The sequence below is a fragment of the Microtus pennsylvanicus genome, chromosome 10, assembly GCF_037038515.1.
Source record: "Microtus pennsylvanicus isolate mMicPen1 chromosome 10, mMicPen1.hap1, whole genome shotgun sequence".
Taxonomy (NCBI): domain Eukaryota; kingdom Metazoa; phylum Chordata; class Mammalia; order Rodentia; family Cricetidae; genus Microtus; species Microtus pennsylvanicus.
The window spans coordinates 26,417,789-26,444,214 of NC_134588.1; the positions used below are offsets into that span (position 1 = coordinate 26,417,789).

At 52.5% G+C, this 26,426-nt stretch overlaps 1 protein-coding gene across 4 annotated transcripts; it reads right to left on the reverse strand.

Moving 5' to 3' along the window:
• Nucleotides 1-652: 652 nt before the first annotated feature.
• On the reverse strand, nt 653-26,426 carry Ikbke (inhibitor of nuclear factor kappa B kinase subunit epsilon). 4 transcript variants are annotated; one of them, XM_075987856.1, is made up of 23 exons: nt 26,186-26,426; nt 25,590-25,676; nt 23,734-23,844; nt 22,945-23,085; nt 22,464-22,593; nt 20,967-21,148; nt 20,685-20,845; nt 19,262-19,372; nt 18,907-19,086; nt 17,802-17,998; nt 17,071-17,135; nt 16,903-16,994; nt 16,706-16,792; nt 16,330-16,395; nt 12,202-12,277; nt 11,965-12,080; nt 9,271-9,347; nt 6,281-6,320; nt 5,375-5,476; nt 3,846-3,942; nt 3,076-3,176; nt 2,843-2,914; nt 653-1,359 (listed from the first exon to the last, which is right to left on the reverse strand). In XM_075987856.1, exons 3-23 carry the CDS (start codon nt 23,818-23,820, stop codon nt 1,326-1,328), a joined length of 2,214 nt encoding a protein of 737 aa, XP_075843971.1. In that variant the 5' UTR covers nt 23,821-23,844; nt 25,590-25,676; nt 26,186-26,426; the 3' UTR covers nt 653-1,325. The 4 variants fall into 4 exon arrangements, with proteins under 4 accessions (XP_075843971.1, XP_075843973.1, XP_075843974.1 ...); XM_075987858.1 differs by lacking the exon at nt 16,330-16,395; XM_075987859.1 differs by lacking the exon at nt 22,945-23,085 and having other exon boundaries at nt 26,186-26,323.

The following is a 26,426-nucleotide window of genomic DNA, read 5'->3' on the forward strand; positions in this document are numbered from 1 at the left end:
AAGCAGTTAGGCTCCGGCTTCTCTCCCTGGGTGGCTCTTCCTATAGACATCACATCTAGGACTTGATCTCCCCCGCTTCTGGCCCTGCTGGGACTTTAGGGGAAGACTCTCCACAAACGGGGAGATGCTCATGGAGACAGGATCATCTGGGGCCAATCATTGTGCTGGCTTCATGCTTCGGAGCACACAGTGGGGCTTCTTGTGCACCCTCCTCTCCTTGCCCTACTGGCTAAAGGGAAGCTGAACAGGAAAGCCTACGTTTGCACAAACTGAAGTGTTTTACCCGGGCGTCTCTAGCTTCTAGGCTAAATAAAGAAAAGCCCTACAGTGACCCTCAAACATTTTAGACAAGGCGTGGATTGTGAACAGTGATGAGGACTGGGGGAAACAGCAGGTGCTTAGATGGTAAGCACCTTAGATGGGAGTAGAAGGAAAACCAAACTTTCCCCTAAATGACAGGGCAGGAAACAGAGATCTCTTAGGGAGAGGCCATCTTTCCTGAGTTTGTCCCTAAAGCCAGAACCCACCGAAGGAAAGGCAGGACCGGGAAATGAGCTCTCTGTTCCATTTCCCAATGCTTCTCTGGAGAGGTTCCCACCCAGACCTCAGGGTTTCCCACCCCTTCTGGGTCGGGTATGATAGCTGCAGGGGAAACAGAGAAGGTGGCGCATTTATTCCGTTTCCAAAGGTGTAGGCCTGCCGTCTCCTTGGGACTCTGGGTTCCCACATCTGTCCAGATGGCGTGGCGGCTACCTGTTGATACCGACCAGCTGTTTCTCAGAACCACAGGGTGCCTCAGGGAGGGAAGGCAAAAGGAAGCTCCTCAAAGTACCAGCAGCTGGCTTCAACCACTCCCTTCTCAAATGCAGGTTCATCCAGACAAAGCACAAAGGGGAAGTTTGTGAGCTGCCTGTGGCCAGGGATGGGGGCACTCAGGAAATGGCAGGCTGTGTGCAAGGCGAAGTCCTCTGCTCCAGCACCCTGGAGGAGCCCGAGAGAGCCCGCTGGTCCCTGGGAAGTGCAAAGTGGTGGGGTCATTCAGCCTTCTCTTCCCAAGGCCCTCCTAAGTTCAGCCCTCCAGGTCCGGGTGAGGAGGAAGAGTCTTGGTGCCAGGATGAATCAACAATGGCTGCGTGCTCTCTGATGGATACTGTCCAGGATAGCTAGGAGACCCTGTCCCAGCTGTCCGCGAGGATAGGCTGTCCAAGTAATGCTAGTTTGTTGGCCAGTGGCCAAGAGGGAGGTAGGCTGGTGAGGTGAGACCGGAATGAATGACAGTATGGATGACGCTAATGCTTCCACGTGTCCTGTGCACCCCAGAAAGCTCAGACATCGGGTGCGGATGGAACTCTATGTAACCTGTAAGAAAAGGCACAGGTAAGCTTGGCCCGCCTGCTGAAGAAGCCCGCAGGTGGATGATAGCGCAGGGCCATCAGGTCCTCAGTTCTTCCCCGGCAGTGTCCTTGTCCCCAGATACTGCCTTCTGGTTTTTATCTGTGCATGTTGGAATCACCTGGAAAAAGCTTAAAAGGCCCCTAGTCCAGGCCTTGCTCAGGGTCTTGTGGGCAATCCCCAGGTCCCTGCACTATTAAAAGCACCCTTGCTCCAATGGGAAGAGACGGAGGCCAGCAAGGGGTTCAGATTTGCTCACTGGGCTCTTTGGCTGCAGGTCTAAATGAGGAAGTGCAAAGTCACCAAAACACAGTTTGGAGATATCTGTAAATAGACAATAAATCACCCCAAGAAAGATTTATGCCGGCACTAAAGATTAGAACTTCCTGCTCAAGAGGATGGAAATTGTGGGGGGAACGGAATTTCCTCCAGCTGGAACAGAACTGTGAGCGGATGCCTCCCCCACCCAGGAACCCTCCAAACCTCCGAGGACCAGCCACAGGCTCTGCTCCCAGTTGCCCTACCTCCTGACCCCCGTTCTAGTAGCGCAATGTAGTGGTCTGAATGAGAATGGCCCCTCGAGACTCATAGGTTTGAATGCTTGGTCCCCAGTGGGTAGAACTATTTGAGGATTAGGAAGTATGGCTTTGTTGGAGGAGGTGTGTCACTGGGGGTGGGCTTTCAGGTTTCAAAAGCCCATGACAAGCTGGGTGTAGCACTCGGACGGCAGAGGCAGGTAGATCTCTGTGAGTTTGAGGCCAGCTGGGCCTACATGGCAAGCAAGTTCTGGGACAGTGAGGACTACATAGGGAGGCCCTGTCTCAAACAAAAACAAACACGATGCTTTCTAAAATGGGACTGCTCCAGAGCAGACCTTCTGCTCGGTAAATGTGCTCCTAAGTTATTCGAGCAGTTGGCAATCCTGCCCTGTATGTCCACACCCACATTTGCTTTTGTGACTTTTACTGGTGTAAGTAAAAGTCTGAGCATTGCTGCTGGTCACCACCCATCCAGGCAGTGTCTCCAGGCAGCCTGGGCACCGCGAGAGCAGGTGGGAAAGATGGAGCTCATAGGGCAGGAGACATCGACTTTGGGCAAAAATGCCAGTCTGTCTGTGCTGTGGTTTCAGCGTGAGATACATAGCAGCATCCACTCCAAGGACCCCTGGAAGGCTCCTTAGGCATGTAAAGAAGACCATGTAAATATTGCCCACATTCAGTGTAGAACTTGCCCCAGATACAAATCCACTTGGCTCCAAGCCTCACTCTGATGTACTGACGTACTTCAAAGCCTATACCTCCTCAAGATGGCACCCCACTTGCAAATGAGGCCTTACACTCATGTGGTTGTTCAGAGAATTAGCAAGTGCATGGGGTCCACAGGGGCTCTGCCCCCCAGTGCCCTGGCAGCAGGGAAGATACAGCCTTCCCCAGAAGTGGGAGATGCTCACCGTTCAATGAGACGGTTGTTGTCCTGGAGATCAAAGGCCAACAGCTTCATATCATTACAAAGCTCCTGCATGCTGTCCAAGGAAGAAGAAAGGGGTGGCTGAGGCTTGGTCACTTGGGGCCAGAGCCCGCTAGCAGAGGCCATGGAGCAGCCTCTTGGTCTGGTCTGGGGCAGGAGATGAAGCAGCGTGGTGTTAATCTCAGCACCTCTTTCCCCCAGCTCCCCAGCACTTACTGGAAGACCAGGTCCTTTGGATCAGGGCTGGGATGAGGAGCCGTGGGGTGTGGTGAGATCTCAGCTCCTGATGCTCTGTCCAGAAGGAGCCGATCAAAGATCTGAAGGGAAGCCATGCATTCGTCAGGGAGGTCCTGTCAGCCCACGTATGACTGGGCAGGGATGTGCCGGGGAAGGGTAACACATCTGCCCCCACACGGTCTCCCGAGAGCCCCTGGAATTCTCCAGTCTTTTCAACATGTCGCTCCTTCCCATCCTGGGAGTGTTCCCACTGGTGGAACTGCTTTCCCTCATCTGTACTGGACCGAATGATTCAGTCTGCCAAGTTCCCCTTTGGCTCTAACCTCATGACACAATCTGAGCCACGGTTTGGGATAGAGGCCAATCCTGGCCCATCTCTGAGGTTGCCCACATCACATGCTGGGAGCCACGTGTGACTGTCTCCTAAAAGGGCCTGTTCTGTATTCTCTGTGGCCAGCCAGCCAGCTGCCTTGGCAGAAAGTGACTCACCAAGGAGAGCTTGCACAACCCCTCAGGACCTCCAGGCTGCACCAAACCTGAAGAAGCCGTCTTAGCAACCAGAGCCCTTGCTCGCAGTGATGGTCAGTCTGAAATCACTAGGAATGTTCCCATCTCAGGGCGCATTGAGGTCAGAGACCCCCAACCCTCATGGGCATCCCTGAGTTGGTCAAGGCTGCTCTGTCCCCTGGCAGGAAGTGATGCAAATGTCCCTCCCTCAGCAGCCCCTAGTACTCCCAAAGCACACACACCTTGCTCAGGTTCTCTTGGGCTTCCCGGGCTTCTGTGTTACAGGCAGCCACAGAGCGGCCAAGGAGGTGAAGGTGGTTCTGGGTCTTCTGCACCTGCCTTAAGAGAAGTAGAGGGGGACTCTCTGGGCTGGTGTCAGCTCAGCAGGGGGTCCTAAGCCTCGTGCTCCCTCTATGGGAATGTCACTCATCTCTCACCTGCCATGCTGCACACAGTTGCTCTTGGGAACTGAGAGAATCCCAGGAGAGTGGGGGCAGAGATCAGTAACAACACCCATGTAGTATGTTGATGTAGCTGGGTCTCTCAAGTGGGTTTGGCAAGCAGAGAGCCAGGTAAGCATGAGACACAGGCTAGCAGGCTTACATGAGGAATGGTCATGCTCCATTTCCATAACAAAGGAAGGGCCAAAACTTGGGACTCCTGGCCTCTAGTCAGAGGGCATGAAGGGACATTTCTCCACGGCACAGAGGAAACCAAGTCCCAAGTCCATTAAATCAAAAGTTGGCTCTCAGTTCTGAATACACATCAGGATCATCAGGAATAGACTTTAAACTAATATCTAAGGCCCGCCTGGGCCCATCACATCAGTGTGGAGGTGGCTGCCAGGCACTGTATTCTAATGTGAGGGTAGGAGGAACTTGGCCCCATGACAAGGCCACTAGCCACACAGCACACAAAACTGTCCTGTCTTCTCAGGGGCCCCAGGAAAGTGCAGCAGGGGACCATGGGGGCTTGAGAAAGGGGTTCCAGCTACAGAATAGTGTGAGGGAGGGTATGTTAGTGGGTGAAGCCTGACCCCACTTCCTTGACCGTTTGAAGTCTGCCTGTTTCTCCTCCTCCCTAGAGAGGACAAGTAAAACCCAGATTTTAGGGGCATCTTTCCCACGTTCTAGTCCCCAGTCTGTGCTGTGTGATATTAGGAAGATACCGGTTCTTGGATCCTCGGTCCCCTCATCTGGAAGGACGTGGTAACATTTGCTGTGTAAACACTGTAGAGCCATAGTCACATTTGTAGAAATCACCCAGAAGACTGCCTGACCCACTCCTCTTTTCGCTTCTCACCTGATGTGGGATTCCCCTCTGTGTGCTGCAAATACCATTGGTGGATAAAGAAACTGCCTTGGCCTGTTGATAGGTAGGCAGGGAAAACTAAACTGAATGCTGGGAGAACGGAGGCAGAGTCAGAGAGAAGCCATGTAGACCCGCCAGAGACAGATGCCGGAACTTTGTTGGTAAGTCACTGCCACGTGGTGATACACAGATTAATGGAGATGGGTTAAATTAAGATGTAAGAGTTAGCCAATAAGAAGCTAGAGCTAATGGGTCAAGCAGTGATTTAATTAATACAGTTTCTGAGTGATTATTTCTGGGCTGAGCTGCTAAGCAGCCCCAGGAACCAACAAGCAGGCTCCTTCAACACCCACCAACTTTGTTCCTACTCAGGTCCCACAGAGCCCAGGGTCCTCTGAAGTCCGGAAGGGCAGGGCCAACCCACACTCCATGAGCTCAGAGGAAAGGCCAGGCTGTTTACCTTATCCGTTTGGCGTGTGTGACCAGCGACACCTGATACTTCTGCACACATTCCTCCTGGAACACCTGCAGCAGCCTCTTGGCTAAGTGGCTAAAATTCACCCTGGAAGGACAGAGACCCCATGAGCTAAGGTGAGCAGCTGGAGCCACCTACACTCAGAGGTGGCCTTTCCACCACTGCCCATCCCAAATGCCAGCCCCTCAGCCCACAGCAGGGGCACCTCTCAGGAAGAAAGGATAGCAATACACTCAGACTGTAAAGCCCAGAGGCCAGTAAAGCTACATGCTCCAATAAGGAGGCAAGGGAGGCTGATATGATGGTGAATGAATGCATACACTCTCAACTTGATCCCTGGGAGAAGGAAAGATGTCCAGCCATAGAAAGCTTATGACTGAGTGTGCATGTGTGTGTGTGTGTGCGTGCATGAGTGTGTGTGTGTGCACGCGCACGTGCTAGCATATGCATGTGTGCAATGTGCACAGGAGTTAGAGGCGATGTAACTCCGCGGGGAAATTCCCCAAACAGCCCTCAGAGCAGGGAGGCCTGGTGGACGGTGTGGGTGTCCAGGAAACGGTACTGATGAGAAGCCAGGCAGGCCCAGGCCAAGGTCAAGAGCAGGGAGGGGGAAGAGGTCAGCCAGTGAGAATAGTTCCAGAGAAAACCCCACAAACTTGTTCATGATGGGAGGAAAGTCCTTACATCAAGTCTGACTGTGAGAAGCCCCTGGCTCAGCTGCTCTGTGTCCCACCCCTGACCCTATATAACCTGACTTGGATCGTTATTCCCTTTGCCCCACCACGGCCAAGGGTCAAAGCGCTTCAGTATAACCCACCTGGGAAGAAGACTCACCCTACCCCATGACCTCCACCCTCCTGCCCACCGGCCTGCAGGGAGCAGGCCACTCACTTATCCAGCTTGTGGATCTGCTCCTCATTGTAGCCGAGTCCTGAAGGAAACAGACAAGGATGATGTCACCACTCAGCTCGTCAGCAAAGCCAGTTAAAAAGATGAGGACAGCCTAGGGTGGGGGCTATTTTATGGGATCTCAGGCCTAGAGGAGCCAGGAGGGGATGAGGAAACGGAACATCAAGTAACTATGACAACACTATTATGGTGACCCAATGTCTATGATTTAGGGACAAAGGAGCTGAGGAGAAATGCTTGGTGTGTGTGTGTATGCACACGGGGAGCTGGGAAATGCTGCAGGTGGATGCTGGGTAAACTGGTCCTCACGGGATGCAGCCATGGCCCTGCAGCCATTACCCTCTCCGGCTGGACTCCACCTTCTAATTCTCTGGTTCTGCCCAGCAACTCTTTTCAGAAGGAACAACTTTGGGTAGAAGCGTCCTTGCCTAGACCCAGGCTACCACCCAAAGATAGGAAAACTCATGCACTGAGGCAAGACTGCCCCCTGCTGGGCTTTGATGGGGTGGGCAGTGGTAACCCCAAGATGCTCATTTGCCCTTCTATGTTCCCATCCCATCACCCCAGTAGGGGGATCCCCTTCCTGGGTCTGCACACCCAAAGGCCAGGAGACTTGAGCTCATCCCAGCCTTTCCTCCTTCTAGCGGGCAGCCTTGCACAGTGGTCTTGGCTTTGGAGGCTAGTGTGTGTCCATTGTGTGTAGATCACAGGGGAGTGCCTTGAAGAGTTCCAGAACGGCAGCGTACAGCACTCCAGGTGCCGGCAGCTGTTCCTGGTCTTAATAAAGTCCTCTGGAAGAGCAATGGGCATGGAAACTCCCGAGGCCCTACAGTGGGGTGTTAAAGGAAGCTGGACCTAGAACAATCCAGCCAGTTAGCCTTCTGTGCCTCAGTTTCCCAAACTATAAAACAAGGAAAGCTGAGATGCACAGAGGATTGTTGCTTGTTTGTTTGCTTGTTTTTGAGACAGGATCTCTCTACACACCCCTGGCTGGCCCCGAACTCACAATGTACACCAGGCTGGTCTGGAACTCACAGAGATCTACTCATCCTTTCGAGTGCTGAGGTCAAAGGTATGCACCACCACACTAAGCAATGCATAGTGTTTTCATGAACACCAAATAACTCAGAGACGGATGGAGCCCTTAGGCTGGTGCCTAGCATCAAGGCAGCGCTTTAAAGCTTTGGTGGCAGGGTGATGGAGTTCCAGACATCAAGACAGACCAACCTTCCTGGCTCTCCTGAAACCACAGCAGTGGCCAGCTGGGCACAAGACCTTGACTGAGCCCCCAGGGATAGGCAGGCTTGCCCTCCCCACCCCCTCTGAGGCCAGACTCCAAAGGAAGGTGAAGGCCCCAAAGGAGAAAGGCCATGTTCCATGGATCCCCAAGTCCTTACTGGTGACCATTGGACACAGGTGGCTATGGAGCACCTGACATGTGGCTATGGTGACTGAAGACCTGGATTTTTTGTTTTTGTTTTTGTTTTTCGAGACAGGGTTTCTCTGTAGCTTTGGAACCAGTTCTGGAACTCACTTTGTAAACCAGGCTGGCCTTGAACTCACAGAGATCCACTCCTCTCTGCCTCCCGAATGCTGGGCTTAAAGGCGAGCACCAACACCTCCTGGCTCTGGATTTTTAATTGAATGCGCTCAATTAATGTAAGATTTAAAACTGAAGCAGGATGAAGTGCTTTTTTCCTGCTAAGTACGGCTTTATAATTTTGTTAAGACGCATCACGTTTACTGAACCCTTATCTTCCAGACAGAGATAGAAAACACAAAGTGCACACAGGGTTTTGAAGATGTAGCATGGAGAAGAGAACATCTCTCCAGTGCTTTGGTTCATATTGAGCGTATGCTGAAATGATTAGGATATATTGAATTGAATAAAATATATTAAATTAACTTTACCTGTTTTCTTCTTTTTCATGTGCTTGTGAGAAAACTTTATTGGCACATATGGCTAGACGGTATGTTTCCCTAACAGTGATTTATGAATTACCCAGGGGCTCCAAAAGCATCAGGCAACGAGGTAGACACGGAAATGTTTAGAGCATGGGGTGGGGACAGAGAGTGAGTTCTGGCATCTTAGCTCTCTAGCTAACTGGGGCATTTTATTCCCAGCCTCCCCAACTCCATCCCCATCCCTCCCCAGGTTCAAGCCTCACCCTGTCCACTCCACCCTCACCCAACTTAGACAAGCAGGTTTCCATTCCTACGCATGTGAAGCGTTGCCCCTGCCCAGAAGGTCTCTGTGGGCATTTATAAAGCTAGTGTAAAGAAATCTCCCGGTTCAGGAACTCTAATGCAAATTTTTCAGATGCCCCATTCTCAGACAAGCTAGTCTTTTGGTCCAAGGACACAGGGGCGGGGCTAGGAGATGGTTCAGTGAGGAAAGTGCTACCTCACAGTGTGGAAACAGGAGTTCAAGTTCTCAGCACCCACGGAAGTGCTGGGCAGGTGTGGCGGCCACCTGTGACTGCAGTGCTAATCAGGGAGAAACAGGCGACCCCCAGAGCAAGCTAGTTAGTCAAACTGGTGAGCTCTGGCTTCAAGTACGAGACTCTGCCTCAAAAATAAGGTGTAGAGCAATCGAAGAAGCCTAGCATCAATCTCTGGCCTCCACGGTAGGTAAACACACATATATTCCTGCACACACAAGACACATGCGTGCTTAAGATGAGCTCGCAAACACACACACACACACACACACACACACACACACACACACACACACACACACCAAAACTAAATCAAGCGAAAGACACAGTAGATAGGAAAGGTAAGGTGTTTCTTTCCAGGCCCCCTTGCCAAAGCCCCTCTCATGATGGGGATATAATGTCTCCTGCCTGAGACAGCTATCCCCTGGCTCCCCGCAGTGTGACACACTCAGCGAGCCTCCAACCGTGCTGGGTGGGTGGGAGGGAGAAAGGAGGGAGGGCTCCTGGTAGTTGGCTCTCCCCAAAGCTCACCTGGCCTCATCCTAGATTTCTTGAACTGTTTGTAGATAAAGCGCATCTTATCCAAACAACACTGAATCTTCTGGATGCTGTGGGCAGAAAGCGGGAAGACTCAAATATCATAGGGGTAGGAACAGGAGGGAGCTGTCTCTCTGCCACAGAGCAGGGTGGCGTGTGATCTGGGAGTGGAGAAACCAGGCCTGTCTCTAAGCTTATTTAGATAATTTAGATCAAGCCCTCCTTCTCTATTCTAGACCTCCTTCTCTATTCTAGACCTCCTTCCCTCCCTCCCTCCCTCCTTTCCTCCCTCCCTTCCTCTCTCCTTCCCTCTCTCTCTCTCCCTCCCTCTCTCCTTTCCTTCCTCCTCCTTCCTTCCCTCCCTCCCTCCCTCTCTCTCTCTCCCTCCCTTCCTCCCTCTCTCTCTCTTTCTCCCTCCCTCCCTCCCCTCAAGCAGGTGAAACAGAGTCTGGACTGGGTACAAGGGTCTATATTCTTAAATACCTGGTCCATAGAAGGAACTTAATCGGTCAACAATTCTCCCTAAAACAGTAATGAACCCACGGTTCCGCTGGAGGGAGGGAGATAGGGTAGGAGGAGGCCTCTCAAGGACTTTGTCAGCCTGGGGTTTGGTTCTTCCCCTTGCTTTTCACACTGGATGTAACCGTTTCCTTTAGGGACTGGGGTGTCCTTCCTCATCCTCAGCCCTAATTGGTGCTACTTCCTTCCAGAGGTTCCTAGGTGACCACCACCTCAGGTGAGCTCATTGCCAGGGCTCAGGCAGCCTGAGGGATGAGATTGGCTGGGATGTGTCTAGAGCCATGGTTTTTCATTTGTGAACTCAGAACTGCCTTGTGGTCCCAGAAAGGCACCTCAGTGCACACGGAGGGTTTGTGGAACACACTAGCAGCATGTGGGCTGGGCACCTAATCCAATGAGCTCATAACATCTACCGTGAGAGCTGGGCACGGCGGCCTGCAGCGTTAATCTCAAGTACTCATGAAGCAGAGGCAGGTGGATCTCTGTGAGGCTCCATCGTGAGTTCCAGGCCACAGTTACACAGTGAGATCTTGTCTCAGAAAATAATAAATAAATAAAAATAAAAATTCACCATAGATGAGACAGAGTCCACAGGCTTTATTCATTTTACCCTAGGTTCCGTGAGGGGACGCCTAAGAAACCCCTGTCATTGTCAAAGCTGTTTGTATTCAGAACTGAGGACATGGAACACTAGGTCTGTGGAGACCTCAGCTGCCGTGGTCACAGTGGAGCAAGGGGCTATGGCTCTGCACTCAGCAGATGCGGGCACACATTTTTAGGTTTGTGGAAAACAGTAATAGGATTCTTTAAAAGCTGTAAATCAGGAGCAGGAGAGATAGACCCGTGGTTTAGAGCACTTGTGACTCTTGCAGAGGACCTGTGTTCAACTCCCAGCACCCAAACAGCGGTTCAAACCATCTATAGCTCCAATTCTGGTGATCTGATGCCCTCTTCTGGCCTCGAGTGGCACTGCATGTATGTGATGCTCAGAAAAAAAATGCATGCAAAATACCCATACACACAAAATAATAAAATAAAATATTTGTCTGTTTGTTGAGAAAGGGTTTCTCTGTAGTCCTGGGATTCACTCTGTAGATCAGGCTGGCCTCCAACTCACAGAGATCTACCTGTCTTTGCCTCCCAAGTGCTGGGATTAAAGGCACTGCCTGGTTTTCCCCTCCCCGTTGTTAAACCTGTAACATTTATTTATTTATTTATTTATTTATTTATTTATTTATTTATTTATTTATTTATTTATTCATTCATCCATCTCTATCTATCATCTATCTATCTACCTATCATCTATCTATCTATCTATCTATCTATCATCTATCTATCTATCTATCTATCATCTTATATCTATCTATCTATCATCTATCTATCTATCTATCTATCTATCTATCTATCTATCTATCTATCTATCTATCTATCTATCTATCTATCTATCTATCATCTTATATATATCTATATATCATCTATCTATCTATCTATCTATCTATCTATCTATCTATCTATCATCTTATATATATCTATATATCATCTATCTATCTATCTATCATCTATCTATCTATCTATCTATCTATCTATCTATCTATCTATCTATCTATCTATCTATCTTTTATCTATTTACTATGTGGTACTGGGAGTTGAACCTGGAGCCTAGCACATGCTAGTCAAGTACTCTACCACCATACTACAGCCCAGGCAAAATAAAATAAGATTTTAAGCAACGCTGTAGACTCTGTCTGCTGTAAGCGTTGGGGGTGGGTGGATCCAACCCATTTACTGATGGTGACTTAGGAAAGAAACCTCACAGAGTGAGCCTCCCATCTGTGACAGGCATCTGCAGCACTGGTGTTTGGTGAGCTTGAACATGCTCTAAGTGAGAGTGAATGCACTGGAGAGGAGAGGGAGCTGGGAGCTCCTGTACCTGCTGTGACCCCCTTCTTGTTATTCAAGGTCTCCCCCCTCCCCCCGTCAGGGCAGAACCCAGGTTCTCACTCCTGAGGCTACTCTCCCAGAGGGCCTGGCTCTTCTTTGGACTCCCCTCCTACATCTCAGTACCTCGCCCCAGAAGACAGCAATCAGGCTGACTCCAAGAAAGCTCCCGAGCCTTTAGGTCCACGTGCAGCCCCAGCCCCTCACACAGATGAAGGTAGCCCCACAGACCTCCTGCTATCATCGTGGATCTGATTCCGGTTCTTCAAAATCTCTTTTCCCAGGCTGCTCAGGCTCACTTGGGTTTCTGTGACGTTGTGGGAACATCTCGAGAGGACCTCTGAGAACTGTGGGGCCAAAAGAGAGACTTCTATGGGGTCCTGAACTCAGGACTATGCTGGTCCATCTGCAGGGGTCCCCCTGTCCACCCCTTATTCCTATAAAGCTCTGCCCCTGGGGCTCACTCACAGTCTGCAGCCTGGACCACAGCTCTGTGGCCTCCTTTAGTTCCTGAAACTCTGACATCCCAACTCCACTGCTGAGCCTGGAAGGGAAGGAGAAGACTATGGTGGGGAGGAAGGAGAGGCTATGGTGGGGAGGAAGGAGAAGGTTATGATGGGGAGGAAGGAGAGGCTATGGTGGGGAGGAAGGAGAGGCTATGGTGGGAGGAAGGAGAAGACTATGATGGGGAGGAAGGAGAGGCTATGGTGGGGAGGAAGGAGAGGCTATGATGGGGAGGAAGGAGAGGCTATGGTGGGGAGGAAGGAGAGGCTATGGTGGGAGGAAGGAGAGGGCTATGGTGGGGAGGAAGGAGAGGCTATGATGGGGAGGAAGGAGAAGGCTATGATGGGGAGGAAGGAGAGGCTATGATGGGGAGGAAGGAGAGGCTATGATGGGGAGGAAGGAGAGGCTATGGTGGGAGGAAGGAGGGGCTATGGTGGGGAGGAAGGAGAGGCTATGGTGAGAGGAAGGAGAGGGCTATGGTGGGAGGAAGGAGAAGGCTATGGTGGGAGGAAGGAGAGGCTATGGTGGGGAGGAAGGAGAGGCTATGGTGGGGAGGAAGGAGAGGCTATGATGGGAAGGAAGGAGAGGCTATGGTGGGGAGGAAGGAGAACACTATGGTGGGGAGGAAGGAGAAGACTATGGTGGGGAGGAAGGGGAGGCTATGGTGGGGAGGAAGGAGAGGCTATGGTGGGGAGGAAGGAGAAGACTATGGTGGGGAGGAAGGAGAGGCTATGATGGGGAGGAAGGAGAGGCTATGGTGGGGAGGAAGGAGAGGCTATGATGGGGAGGAAGGAGAGGCTATGGTGGGGAGGAAGGAGAGGCTATGATGGGGAGGAAGGAGAGGCTATGATGGGGAGGAAGGAGAGGCTATGGTGGGGAGGAAGGAGAGGCTATGATGGGGAGGAAGGAGAGGCTATGGTGGGGAGGAAGGAGAGGCTATGGTGGGGAGGAAGGAGAGGCTATGGTGGGGAGGAAGGAGAGGCTCTGGTGGGGAGGAAGGAGAAGGCTATGATGGGGAGGAAGGAGAGGCTATGATGGGGAGGAAGGAGAGGCTATGGTGGGGAGGAAGGAGAGGCTATGGTGGGGAGGAAGGAGAGGCTATGGTGGGGAGGAAGGAGAGGCTATGGTGGGGAGGAAGGAGAGGCTATGGTGGGGAGGAAGGAGAGGCTGTGGTGGGGAGGAAGGAGAGGCTATGATGGGGAGGAAGGAGAAGGCTATGGTGGGGAGGAAGGAGAGGCTATGGTGGGGAGGAAGGAGAAGACTATGGTGGGGAGGAAGGAGAAGGCTATGAGGGGCTCAGGAGGCAGATGAAGAGGCAGAGAGCTCTGAACCCATACACTGGCATGGTTTCTTTGTGACAGTATTGTTGGCTTTTGGCAGGAGTTTGAGACAGAAGAACCAACATGACATGGGCCCTTCACACAGAGGTTGTAATATTATTGAGCAAAGAATAAAAGTTGAAGTAGACTGAAATACCTGAATTCATGAAAACACACAAGCCTACAATGCAAGATAGCTATTAGTAAAACTCCTTATTAGAAAGTTCTATAATTAAATAGAATAAAGTTCTTTCCAGTAGAAACAGTAGTTCTTGACAACCAAAAGCACATCACTGGGAGGCTACAGGCTCATAGTAGTCCAGGACTTGGACCATGAGCCTCCCATCGCCCCAGTGAGATGATTGACACTGAATTCGACCAGGAATGATTAAAATGAAAGGTGGACACAGTATTTGCAAGATGACACAGTAACACTGCCTTGGCTCTCTTTCAGGAAAAGTACACTACACAGTAAGGGTCAGCACACTACACAGTAAGGGTCAGCACACTACACAGTAAGGGTCAGTACACTACACAGTAAGGGTCAGTACACTACACAGTAAGGGTCAGCACACTACACAGTAAGGGTCAGCACACTACACAGTAAGGGTCAGCACACTACACAGTAAGGGTCAGTACACTACACAGTAAAGAATCATCTGGCACACATGGTGCACCCACAGTTAGTACCCCACATGGTCTATGCTGTTCTAACACAAGATGTTTAACCTGACTCCAACAGTCCATGGAACCCCTAACTTACCAAAGGTGCTGGGTGGAAGAGAAGCCAAATGGCAACAAGAGAGTGTTCTGTGAGTCTGAGGGTTGGGGAGCCAGAGGGAAAGAACTTAAAGTCAAGGATCAAAACTACCAGACACAAAGTGTGGTTCTGGACTGGTTTCCAGTCTGGACAGAACAAGCTGTAAAAGGAAACTGTAGGACAATGATGACAGAAAAGTCCCAGCCATGATGGGTACCAGCAGATGGGAATGCTCTGATGGAAGGGGGGCTACAGCGGATGGATCGCGCATTCTCCCCCAGACAGATGCAGGCTGGTGACCCACATACTCCCAGGGATGGATGCAGGCTGGTGAGAGGTCTGGGTCGGGGAGGGGCTTCTGCACTTCCTGGCTTTCTCCTACCTGTATATATTCTTTTCTAAAAAAGACTTTTTCTCTTTTCTATTTTAATTTTTTCCAGACAATATATTCTGATCGTATTTTCCCCTTTCCACCTCTTATATCCCTACCCATTCAACTTTATATTCTTTTTCTCACTTAAAAGAAAACAGAAACAAAAATCAAAAACAAAGAACCAATAAGACAAATGTTAGAACAGAGTGAAACATAAGTCATCCTCCACCGTCAAACAACCACCTCAGGATTGCTGATGTCCTGATATCCAGATATCCCTCCAGCCAGAGACCTTCAGGACAAAGGACAGGAAGGCTGCCTTGCCAAGGAAGCACAGCTGGGGTGGAGGCTGCTACCAGCCCTTAGAGGAATCTGCAGGTCTGAGGGTGTCCCGAAAAGAATGGATTGCAAAGCCCTGTACTGGGAGGCTTTACATATTGGCAGAGGCCCAGGAAGGGAAAGGCACTGATGACCTGAGACCCCCTGCAAGCCAGGAAAGAGATCCCATCTGGACTCTAGCTCTATGTGGGCCCCCCTGCTCCCCATCCTCCCCCAAACACCTGATGCTCCTGACCTCAGAGCCTTGGAGCCAGAGTGGAAAACCCAGCTAGTCAACACCGGCCTCCTACAACCTGTCAGTGCCGGGTAAGGGGCAGACAGACACCCCATACCTTCCTCCACACTTCTCCCTCCAGACTGAGAACCCACAAACGATCACCGTGGTAGAGTTTTTTGTTTGTTTGTTTGTTTGTTTTGTTTTGATTTTGGTACTAAATGGACCCTCCAGGATTCCAAGGCTTCCGACCCACCTCTCTCCCTGACTTCTCTCCAGGATATCTGCCTCACGGCATCCTTTCTATCCCCCACCAACTTGAACTTTGTGGGCTCCAAACCTTGGCACCCTGGCTCCCTATCCCCAGAGGGCCCTTCCCCAGGCTCATGTGCCAAGGAAGAACTGAGTGCACCAGGGCCACAGAGGCCCCTCTTTGGGGCAGATGCCACATCCTACCCCTAAGTCCCATCTCTGTGCCGGCAGAGGACTAGCCAGACGTCCATCAGGAATGTTCCTGGTGGTTCCCACCCTCTGTCACCATCTAAAGGGACTCAGCCACAACAGGCTCCATCCTGTCATCTGGAAACACCCTTCTTCCCTTCATCCTCCTCCCCATCACCTCATTGGCAGACTCTGCCAGGCCTGGGCTCAAACCGAGATCCAGCCCACCCTGGGAAACTCCCTGCACTTCCGAGGGAAAAGCTCCGGTTATGGGGCAATTGGGGCGTGTGTGTGTGTGTGTGTGTGTGTGTGTGTGTGTGTGTGTGTGTGAGTGTGCAGGCGGGCACGTGAGCGTGCTTCAGGAATGTTGTCCCGCCTTGGCGGGAAAGCTTCCCCGGGCGGTAGGACTCCCATCTCTCAGCACCTCCGTCCTCTGCCTTTCAGGATTCAGGCTGTGTTCCCTTCACAGCAGGACTCTGGCCAGCCCATCTTCCCTCGCTCTTCCTCCCCACCCTTTACCAGTTTAGCTTCCCCCTCCCCAGGCTTTCTTTGCACCTCAGAGGGCAAGGGCAAGTGGAAGACCCAGAGGACATAGGAGCAAAGGCTGAGAGTCTGGATTCCCATCCCTAGTCTGCAGGGACGGTACCTGGAAACCGCCCTTCCTCTGGATTCTCTCTCGGCGCAGAATGACTGTGCCAAATCGTTCCAAGTCCTGAGGGATTAAGGCCCTACCTGGTGTAGGGAGCTGCTTTTCCTGGGGCACAAGAGGGTACTAGCCTTTTGGGGGTTGGAAGCTGCTCGTTCCGAGGTAAGGGACTGCCCAGAGAGGCAGTGCCCACATGAATTTCTCCCTGCAGGAGGCAGGACTAAGCTGGAGATGGGTACCATTTGGGAAGATAGGGCATGAGGATGGAATGAGGATGCTAATGTTGCAGGGGGTGGGAACTCAAGGCGATACATTGCAGGAGAGAAGAGCCGGAAGGAGAGCTGAGGGCCCCAGCTGGCCGCGGCAGAACACCCACCTTTCAACGCCCAGGCTGCTGCTGAGGAAGAGAAGGGCTGTCCGTGTGACCTCCAGTGTCTGCCGGCACGTGTTCTGAAGCACCTCCCTATGTGAGGGCAGCCCTAGTCAGAGTCACCTTGACCAGGGCACTGTGCATGTAGGCATGGCCTTAGGGAGGGACAGAAGAGGTCTGGATGGGTCTACCACAGTACTCACAGGACCCAGTGGGACCCTCGAAGCATCCACGCCTGCCCATCCAGCAGGACCCGTGCCAGCCACAGGGCCTGGTAACCAGCACCCAGCACCCCCTGAAACATACAGATGGGCAGGGCAGGCCTTCCCCTGTGCCAGACCCCCTTCTGTCTCCTGGGGGCCGCCCCTCACCTTCGCTGTGTTGTAATCTGCCTGTAGGTCGACCTTGGGGACGAACTTTGGGATGTCCAGAGCAGCTGCAGACAAAGATCCTGTCTGAGAGGCTTGTTTTTATGAACTGGGTCAACTCTGAGGCCGTCTTTCCTTGTTCCCAGCTCACAGTCACCCCTCACTGCTGATCTCCCGCCTAAACCTTCCCAACTCTCCCGGAGGCTTTCCTCTGGCAAACTTCAACCCTGCGGATCTTCGCAGACTCGGTTCTTTATTGCCACCTTGTGGTTAGATTTGGGAACTACACCCTAAAGCTTCAATTCCTGCCTCTCCTGCCAATAGACCCTAGTCTCTTGCAAGGTTAAAGCCTCCTCACTCAAATCCAAATGAGAAACAATGTTTCTAGAAATTAAGAAAAGAATAAAGCTCCGGGCCTTGGCCCACCTGTCTTTATTTCCAGCAGCTAAAGCTACCCAAAGCATCCCCACCATTCATAGAGACTGGAGGGCATAAGGGTTCCAAATACCCCATCTCTGTCGGAGGATCTGGAGAAGCCAGGAAAGTCTAGTCACCAGCTCAAGTCACACGGCAACTCAGAGGTGAGCATAGAATTAAACCCCAAATTGGCTTCTACTGTGTCGGCCAGAGAAACATTTACAAGGAAAACAAGTCATGCCCTGGGTTGTAAACCCAAATGTTCTGCAAGAGAGTGTCTCAAGCATAAAAGATTCAGCCCAAATGGCCCTACTCACGGTCCCTGAAGGCCAGCCCCTTGGGTGCATCGTTGGCCAAGCTGAAGAGAATCAGGGGGCTGCTGGCAGCTGTGGGGGTGATGTGCTGGGCTGAGATGCTTGGATCAAGGACACAAGGGTGACCCTCAAAGAGGTATTCCTGGTGTTTGGGAGGCACGTTGGTCTGCTCATAAACAGCCTCCAAAAAGATGGCAATCCTAGACACATGAGAGGAGGGAGGTGTGGGCACCAGGGGGAGGGCTCAGCATTTGGGGAGGAGGGAGGTGTGGGCACCAGGGGAGGGCTCAGCATTTGGGGGAAAGGGAGGTGTGGGCACCAGGGGGAGGGCTCAGCTTTTGGGGGGAGGGAGGTGTGGGCACCAGGGGGAGGGCTCAGCATTTGGGGGGGAGGGAGGTGTGGGCACCAGGGGGAGGGCTCAGCATTTGGGGGAAAGGGAGGTGTGGGCACCAGGGGGAGGGCTCAGCTTTTGGGGGGAGGGAGCTGTCAGCACCAGGGAGGGCTCAGCTTTTTGGGGTCAGGGGCCAGAGGGGGGTAGTTTTTCATCAAAGATGGAGCAGCAAAGGGCAGAGTTCATGCAAAATGAGAAGACCCAAGAGTTCCAACGCCTAGCCTCTTTGTGTTCAATCCATCTGTACCCTCATTAAAATTGTCCTGATCCCATCCAGTGATCTGTGTGTTGGGGACCATGCCTACAATCCTAGTTCTTGGAAGGCTGAGGCAGGAGGATGGAGTTTGAGGTCAGCTGGGCTACACATCAAGATACTATCCCCAACAGCAAAGACCAAGAACTTAGTGAGTGCAGCAGCTCTATGGGAAACAGAGCTCCCCACCTCCGAGACTCATAGCCCAGGCTAGCACCATAAAGACCAGGAACTTAGTGAGTATGGCGGTTCTATGAGAAATAAACAGAGCGCCCCGCCTCTGAGACTCATAGCCTAGGCTAGCACCATCAAGACTGTGGAATCTGAAACACAAACCAGGAAGTCACTTGACTTGAACTTGGTGGAAATAGTACTTTTTCCAAATGTGTTTTGAGGGACATACCCTTTCACCTACACCACAGCTTAGATGCAGTGTGGGGGGGGTTTCTGCTGTTCCCACTCACGTGTTGTGGGCATGAATGTAAACATGATGCAAGACCGCCTGGGGCAGGGAGAAGACGTGGATGATGATTCGCTGCAGGATGTCACTGGTCTCCGCAAAGAACTGGTCAAAGCCCCAGCATTTGGCCTGCTCTGCCTCCAGGATGTTGGCCAGGATAGGCACCAGCTGACTCTGCAGCCCCCTACGCACACACAAGACATGAAGATTGCCAGGGCTGGGGCAAGAGAATCCAAATGGAACTTCCTAGGCTATAGAAAAGAAGTTGAGAGCCCAGGGCTCTGCTGACACATCCCAGAAGACCTGACTCAGCAGAAAGAGGTGATCCCTCTCTTAGAGAGCCCGCCCCTCTCACTTACATGGACAGTCTGCAGGTGATGGGAAGGCTATAGCTCCACTCTAGGGGCCCGTTCTCTTGCCTCTGAGTCCCTGAAATGGCCCCGACTGGCTTCTCTGTTGTGATTCTGTACCTATAGTGGGACAGAATGAGGCCACTAGACCCCCTCCTCCACCTCCCATTCATCCTTCTTTCTCTCTTACCCGCAAATTTAAGAAACAATAAACTCCAACCAGAGAGCGGTTCATGTCACCCAGCCACTGTGAGGCACTGGGGTGCCCTGGGTCTAACTGTGAGATCACCTCTGCCCAGCCAAGCTCCTGGCTTTAGGCAGAGCCCTTCTCGCTGTCACTATGGCTGTTCCAAGTCCAGCCACCTCCACATCTGTGCCGTGCTGAGTTCCGTGCCAAACATTCTCGTCTCACCTTTCTAACTGCTCCCCCAATCTAGTTTTCCCTGATAGCCCACTCCATTCCAACATTCCCCCTGGTCCCCAAACCTAATATCAGTTCCACGCAGCTTGCCCCAGGACCAAGGGTGCACGCACCAACCTTCCTGATGACACACTGCTAAGAGAAACACTCTGAGATGACTTCCGTTTACTACAGGATGGAGGAGGGAAGAGACGCTAACAATTGGTCAGTTCTGAGGGAACCATCAGAACGATTTCACATCCCTGAACTTAGACCACTGCACTTCTGACTTCCAAAGCCACGGTGCTCTGCCTCTCTGTACCTCGGCAGGCCACTAACTGCCACCAGCGCTGTCACAAGCACTCCTTCTGGACCACCCTGCAACCCCAAAGCCCTCTCCTCTCAACTGCCCACTACCTACCGCTAATGTAGACTTAGGTTTTTCTTCCCCAATATTTATTTATAATGAGTTCTTGGCACTAGGTCCAGCAGGTATTTTTCCACCTGCCCTCCAGCTAGAACCTTGGGAACTTGTCCCAAGACTTGGTCCTTTTCTCCTACAGCATCAGTAACAGCTCAGCAGATCCTCGTATTGCAGGGCCCTCATTTCTGTGGTTTGCTCTTTGGTTCTGGGCAGTATGTCCTGGCAACCCCTGTTAATTCCTCTTATCAGTCAGTGAGAGACACTAGGAAGACCTTGTGCCTGGGTACCAGCTCCATCTTCACCCCTACAGCCAAGGTAACCTTGCAAGCCTCCTTGAGCCTTAGTGGAGACGTGGTGGGATAGGAACGGGGAGGCAGGGCTAGAGGGAACACTGAACTACCACAAAGGGGTATGAGTGCTCTCTACCAAGCCAGGGGTGTAAGGCTGTGCCTCTGGTTTGACCAGCAGTGGTTCTGAAAGACCCCAGGTAGGGACCTGGGTAGGAGACACAGCAGGACCCAGTAGGGGAAGGGCCAGGTGTCTGCCAGAAAGAAGTCCCGGGGGGGGGGTGCTGTCCCCTTCATTTCCTGCCCCATTGCCCACCGTACATGATCTCCTTGTTGCGCCGGGGCCCACCAAAGGGGAGGAAGGGCAGACTACCGGTGGCTGCATGGTACAGGGTCACCCCAATACTCCAGAGATCCACAGTCACCCCGAACGCCTTTTGCTGGGGTTTACGAAGCACGGCCCGCTCATACATGTCAGGGTGCTATGGGAGAAAGGTAGACGGTAGCCATGGAGGGGTAGTGTGTGGGTCCTAGGGGATGCTTAGGAAGGCACAAAGCAAGGGGCTGTCAGCTGGGGCAGAGGGTCTCCAACATGTCACTTACCAGGTATTCCTCCGTACCGTAGACAGAAACAAAGCTCTCCTCATCGTCCAGCTTCCGAGCAGCCCCGAAGTCGGACAGCTTGTAGATGCTCTGCCCCTCCTCCCCCACCAGGCGCATGATGTTCCCTGGTTTGATGTCACGGTGGACGATGCCATTCTCCCGCAAGTGGTTCATGCCAGCCACTGGGGACAAGAAGAGCACGGTTCCTAGCTTGGCTCAGCTAGGGACCAGTCGGTCTAATGTCTGAGGTTTGTCCTGAGGAAGAGTCTGTCCTTGGACAAATAAACAGTAGGCTGCACAGGGGACTCAGTACAGGGAAAACTGGAGAACAGAGAAGCCCAGAGGGCTAAGAAGGGGCTTTCCAAGCTGGGGAGAGGGACCACTGGTTAAGAGCACGGGCTGTTCTTTCAGATAACCCTGGTTCAATTCCCAGCACCCACAGGTCAGCTCACAACTAGAACTCCAGTTCTAGGAGATCCAGTGCCTTCTTCTGGCCTCTGCAGGCACCAGTCATGCATGTGGTACACAGACATGTACAGGCACAACACCCACACACATAAAGTAAAAATAATATAATAAATTTTAAGGGGGGGTGGAGAGAAGGTTCAGTTAAGAGCACTTGCCACTCTTTGTGAGGACCCAAGTTCAGTTCCCAGAACCCACATGGTGGTTCACAACCATCTGTAACTTTAGGTCCAGGGTGTCTGACACCCTCTTCTGACCGCTGAGGGTACCAGGTCACACGCAGTGCGCATGCATTCGTGTAGGCAAAACACTCACACACATTGTCATCTATTTTTTAATAAATAAAAGGAAGGGATCCCAAGGGCATCATAATATTGACTTATTTAGATTTGGGGGGGCGGGGTACATCGTCTCCATCTTATTATTGACTTGTGGTAAAATAAACCTAACAACAGTTATCATTTAAAATTTTGGTTTTGGATATGTTTTACTATGTAGCCCAGGCTGCCCTAGAATTCCTCATCAGCCTTCCTCAGCCTCCCCAGGTTGGCCTTCAATTTAATCGGTTTTAAGCACATGGCTTTAAGCACATCAACCTTCTCCTCCTCCACCCCATCAAACAGCACTCCCAGGCTCGCACAGCATTCTGCCTCTGCCTCCAGCCACCCGACTCCCCCAGGAGCTGCACCCTAGTTGAAGTGTGGTTTTTGCATCTATGGCTAGATCCCTCAGCAGTTTCCTCCAGTTTTGTCCACATTGCCTGTGTGTGAGAAGACCCTCCACTGTATGGCTACCCCACTGCCTGCAGGCACCCAATCCTTTTTGGCTGTCTTACCTGCTGCCTGCTGTGAATGATGCTACCTTCAACACCAGAAAACAATCGTTTTAGAACGTTCTTTCAAGCTGAATCAATCATGTGGGTCCTCGTGGCCCGCCCCTCTGCCTCAGGCCCCCTGGGACACCTGTTTCAGAATAGCACACTCATCCTGGAACTTGCTGGTGCAGAGGACCTGGGGATGGGGCAGGGCTCACCCACACAGCGCAGGACCACCAGGAACTCCTCCTCGGGAAGCCCAAATGTGTTCTCAGGGTCTTCCAGGACACTCAGGAGGCTCCCGCTGGGGCAGTACTCCATCACGATCACCTTCTGCTGGCTGCCTCCCTGGGCACAGGGCAGAAGGAGGCTTGAAGAGGGGGGTACTTCTGACATCTGCCTGTCAGGAGGTTCCTTACCTAGTGCCCACAGCACTCATTCCCTGGCGTAGCCTCTTGCCTGGCCTTCCATCCCAGACACAGGAACCCAAGAAACCCTCTGTAATCGGGCACTGAGTCCCCCTTTCCTTTCCTAATGATTTCCTTATGTGGTCCCACACCACGGGTTCCTTACCCTGCCCATCCCCCCCCGCCCACCCCCACCGGGGCTCTGGACTGCTGCTGAGCCTTGACTTGCCTATCCCTGGCCTGCAAAAGCCACGATCAAGTGCATCCTTCTCTAACCAAGCAGAGGACCCACCGTTTCCTCCACAGCGAAGAGCTTGACAACATTCTGGTGGTCGAGCTTCCGCAGCACCTCAAACTCCCTCACTTGCACCTCGGGGGGCCGCCGGTAGCTGGCTGAGTTGAAGACCTTTACAGCAACCACCTCCCCAGATTTCTGGCATGTGGGCATAGGGTTGGGAATCAACAAGGGGACCATACTGGTCCTACCCATCAGGGAGCTGCCTCCTTTCCCTCTCTTTGGGGGGGCTGGATGGGCTTACATCGCAGCCCCTTCCCCTACTCAGGGGGCTGGAGTGGCACTTGTAGGTGATACACCTGGTACCCCACAAGGGATGACTTGTGCTATTGCTCATTTTGCCATAGATAAGAACTGCCTGGGCAGTCTACCGGGCCTGCAGCTCCTGAACTGCCTGGGCAGTCTACCGGGCCTGCAGCTCCTGAACTGCCTGGGCAGTCTACCGGGCCTGCAGCTCCTGAACAGGGGGTGTAGTCTGACACAGCTCCGCAGCCACTGTAGGACAAACCCAGACAGGCCCAACCTCCAAGTCCTGCCATTCCTAGATCCCACTTGCTGTCACCTCCTCTTTTGCCTTGCCCTCTAGTCCCAACATGTCTCTGACAGAGGCAGCATTCCGAGGGATTCTTCCAGCATCTCACACCTCAGCTCAAACCTATGAGTCCTTTCTCATCAGGGTAGACAGAACAGAGGCATGGGACCGTTTCCCAGCTACACAGAATCCGAATGCCCAATAGAGGGCTAGTTTTAGGGCATGGAAGGGTCTGGGGCCAGAGTTGCTATTACCTTGTTTCGGGCCTTGTACACACTGGCAGTGGCCCCCTGCCCCAGCAGGTCATCCGTGTGCCATAGGTAATTAGCTGTACTCTGCATCTCCCAGGTTTGGCTACCTTCCACCTGGGAAAACAAAACAAACAACCACTGGGGGTCCCACGGTCCCAGTCTGACCTGAAATAGATACTGGCAGCCAGCCATCAGCTCCCAAGACCATCCCACAAAGGGCTCTATGTGGCCATGGCACAGGCAAGGGAGCCGGGGGAAATGGTGGTACAGGAAGATTAAGTAACTTCCCCCCAAAGAAACAAAACAGCAGAAGGATGGCCTCAAGCTTGCATCTGTTTTCTCCATGGGCACCTCTCTCTGTCCTGTGCCCCAGGTCCCTTCCAATACCTTTCAGAGGTAGGCCAATCCAGGGGGACTTTCTCTATCACCTCTTTCGGGCACTGGGAACTCAGAGTTTCGGCATCCAGGCCTGGGACTGTCCCAGGAAGCAGACACAGTGCGGGAAGAAGGGCCCTGGGTCAGCCAGGGTCAGGCAGAGTCAGTCACAAATCTCCAGGATTGCAACATGAGTCTGGAGCACCCCCCTTCACCCTCCCTTCTCTGCTTGCCTGGCCCCAAACTTCCTACTGTTGGGAGCTAACAGCTGCTCACCAGGCAGTCAGGGCTGGCCCAGTGCTTTTCCAGAAGGGACAGAGCTGCAGGGAAGACAGTTAGGGAGAAAGCATGGGAGGAACAAAAGGGAGGGGTAGGTGACGGAGGAGAGTGGGGAGGATCTAAGACCATCGCACACAAGAGCAAAGAGCTCTGGGGAAGATCTGAGACTGTCCACACTCTGCTCCCCATCTTTGCTCTCATCCTGTTCCCCTCAAAGCTGGTTCCTCTAAAGCAACCAGTTCTAGAAGGTGTAGCCTCGGAAGTCGCACTCGCGGCCTATCTGCAAGACAGGGCCAGAGTCAGCCTTTGGGGATGCCTGGGGGCAGGAGGAGCCACCACCCCTTCAATGTTTTGAAATAAAGTTGCTTTAGGCAGGGCCTCTTCCTGCTCCAGCAGCTCACTGAGTCTCAAACCAAAGATGGTTCGATTTTGAGCCTATTCTTTTTTTTTTTTTAAAGACAGAGTAGCCAGCCCAGTACCTTCGGTGGTATTGAGGATGGTCTTGAACTTCTGCATCTCCCTCCCAAATGCTCGGATTCTAGTTGTGCACCACCATTCCCTGTTAAGTAGGTGCTGGGGATCAAACCCACGGCTTTGCGTGCTAGGCAAGCGTTCTACAGACTGAGCGAGCTAGGTCCCCGCTGGTCCTCTCATTTAAAGATGCTAAACCTGGAGAATGTCAACGTTTGAGCCAGAAGCCACTTGAAGCGAGCAGTAGTCACACCCTAGTTTCAGGCAGCACACTCACATTTGCATTATGCAAAAGTAAGGCTGCTGGTGAGCCCTTCCAAGGCAACGTGAAGGAGTAGCCATGGTTCTCCATATGGCTGAAGAGTCAGACCAATGTGAAGCTCAGGCGAGGTATACGGGAATGGAGGTCAAGGTCCTAGGCTTGGGAAGTAGGGGCACCAGATTGTATCGCTTTCATAACTCTACCTTGGTCCTCAGCCAAGCTCTGGCGTTAGGGCAAAGCACAGCTGAGGTCAGGGAGACGGGCAGTGAGATGCACAGAACAGAATCCCCCAGGGCTGCACGGTCCTGGGTTCTGTGCCTGGAAGCTCTGACTAGGGCACATCACCGTGCGCTTTCATCTCCCACCAACCCCTTCTCCACATGGAATGTGCAGCAGCCTCCAGTGAGCCAACACCAGCCGTCTCATGGACCCCCATCCTCCTTGGGGGTTCTTCTGTGGCAGCTGTACTTACCTGCACTCCGAGTAGCCCAGAATCAGGCAGGCTCTCCCTGGCAAGTGTGTATTATGCTTTCTGTCTGGGGCAAGTTCAGGAGCTGAGCTACACCGGAAAGAGAAGGGTGGGTGGATGAGAGGCCCCCTCGGTGCTGTTTGATTCTCAGCCCCATCAAAGGCCACCAGTCTCAGCATTTTAACCCTTTCCCGTTGTCACCTTCCCTACAAGACTGGGGGGTTTTGCAGCCTCTTTCTACACGCTCTGGGAACCTCTCCTAGCTATTCTGGGCCTCAGGGAAAAGATCCCAAGCAGAGGTCAGTAGGGGTACCCAGAGCTGAACCCCAGCTTTGTATCAGCATGTTGGGAAGCTGAGGCCAAGATTGGAAACTTCTTGACCAGTCTCCTCAGGGCCATGCTCCTCCCTGCCCCTGCCAGGCCTCCAAACAATCCTTTCTGAGAATCGTTATCTTTTTCAACAGAAGGAGTGCAGTACACCACCAGGTTCCCAGCAGCCTCGAGAAAGACGGGAGGGGGGCATTCAGTTGAGTGTTTCCTTGAGGCTGCCCCACCTGCCTCCCCCAGACCACCCTCCTCCACAGCCCCTACACACTCACCCCATCTCCCAGCTCAGCTGCAGGGGAATGTAGACTTGTGGGACTGGGTGGCATCCCCAGGGATTTCAGGCCTTGAAGTCAATCCTGGTAGCCATGAGCCCCCAAGATCCACACACAGGCAAAGCTAGTGGTGATGGCCCTGGACCTTAGGTTCTTTCCTGCCTCTCTGACAGCAGTGGGTACCCAGAAGAGCAGAGCTCAGGCTCTAAGTTCTATCCTACTTCCTGATTCACTTCTCTCC

Bases quoted from the DNA above. Each gene is read 5' to 3' on its own strand.
- Ikbke (XM_075987856.1), bottom strand. From the start codon at position 23,820: ATGCAGAGTACAGCTAATTACCTATGGCACACGGATGACCTGCTGGGG. The intron at 23,086-23,733 runs GTAATAGCAACT...CCCACATGCCAG, and splicing joins TGTACAAGGCCCGAAACAAG to AAATCTGGGGAGGTGGTTGC. The intron at 5,477-6,280 runs GTGAGTGGCCTG...CTGTCCTTCCAG, and splicing joins CAGATCCACAAGCTGGATAA to GGTGAATTTTAGCCACTTAG.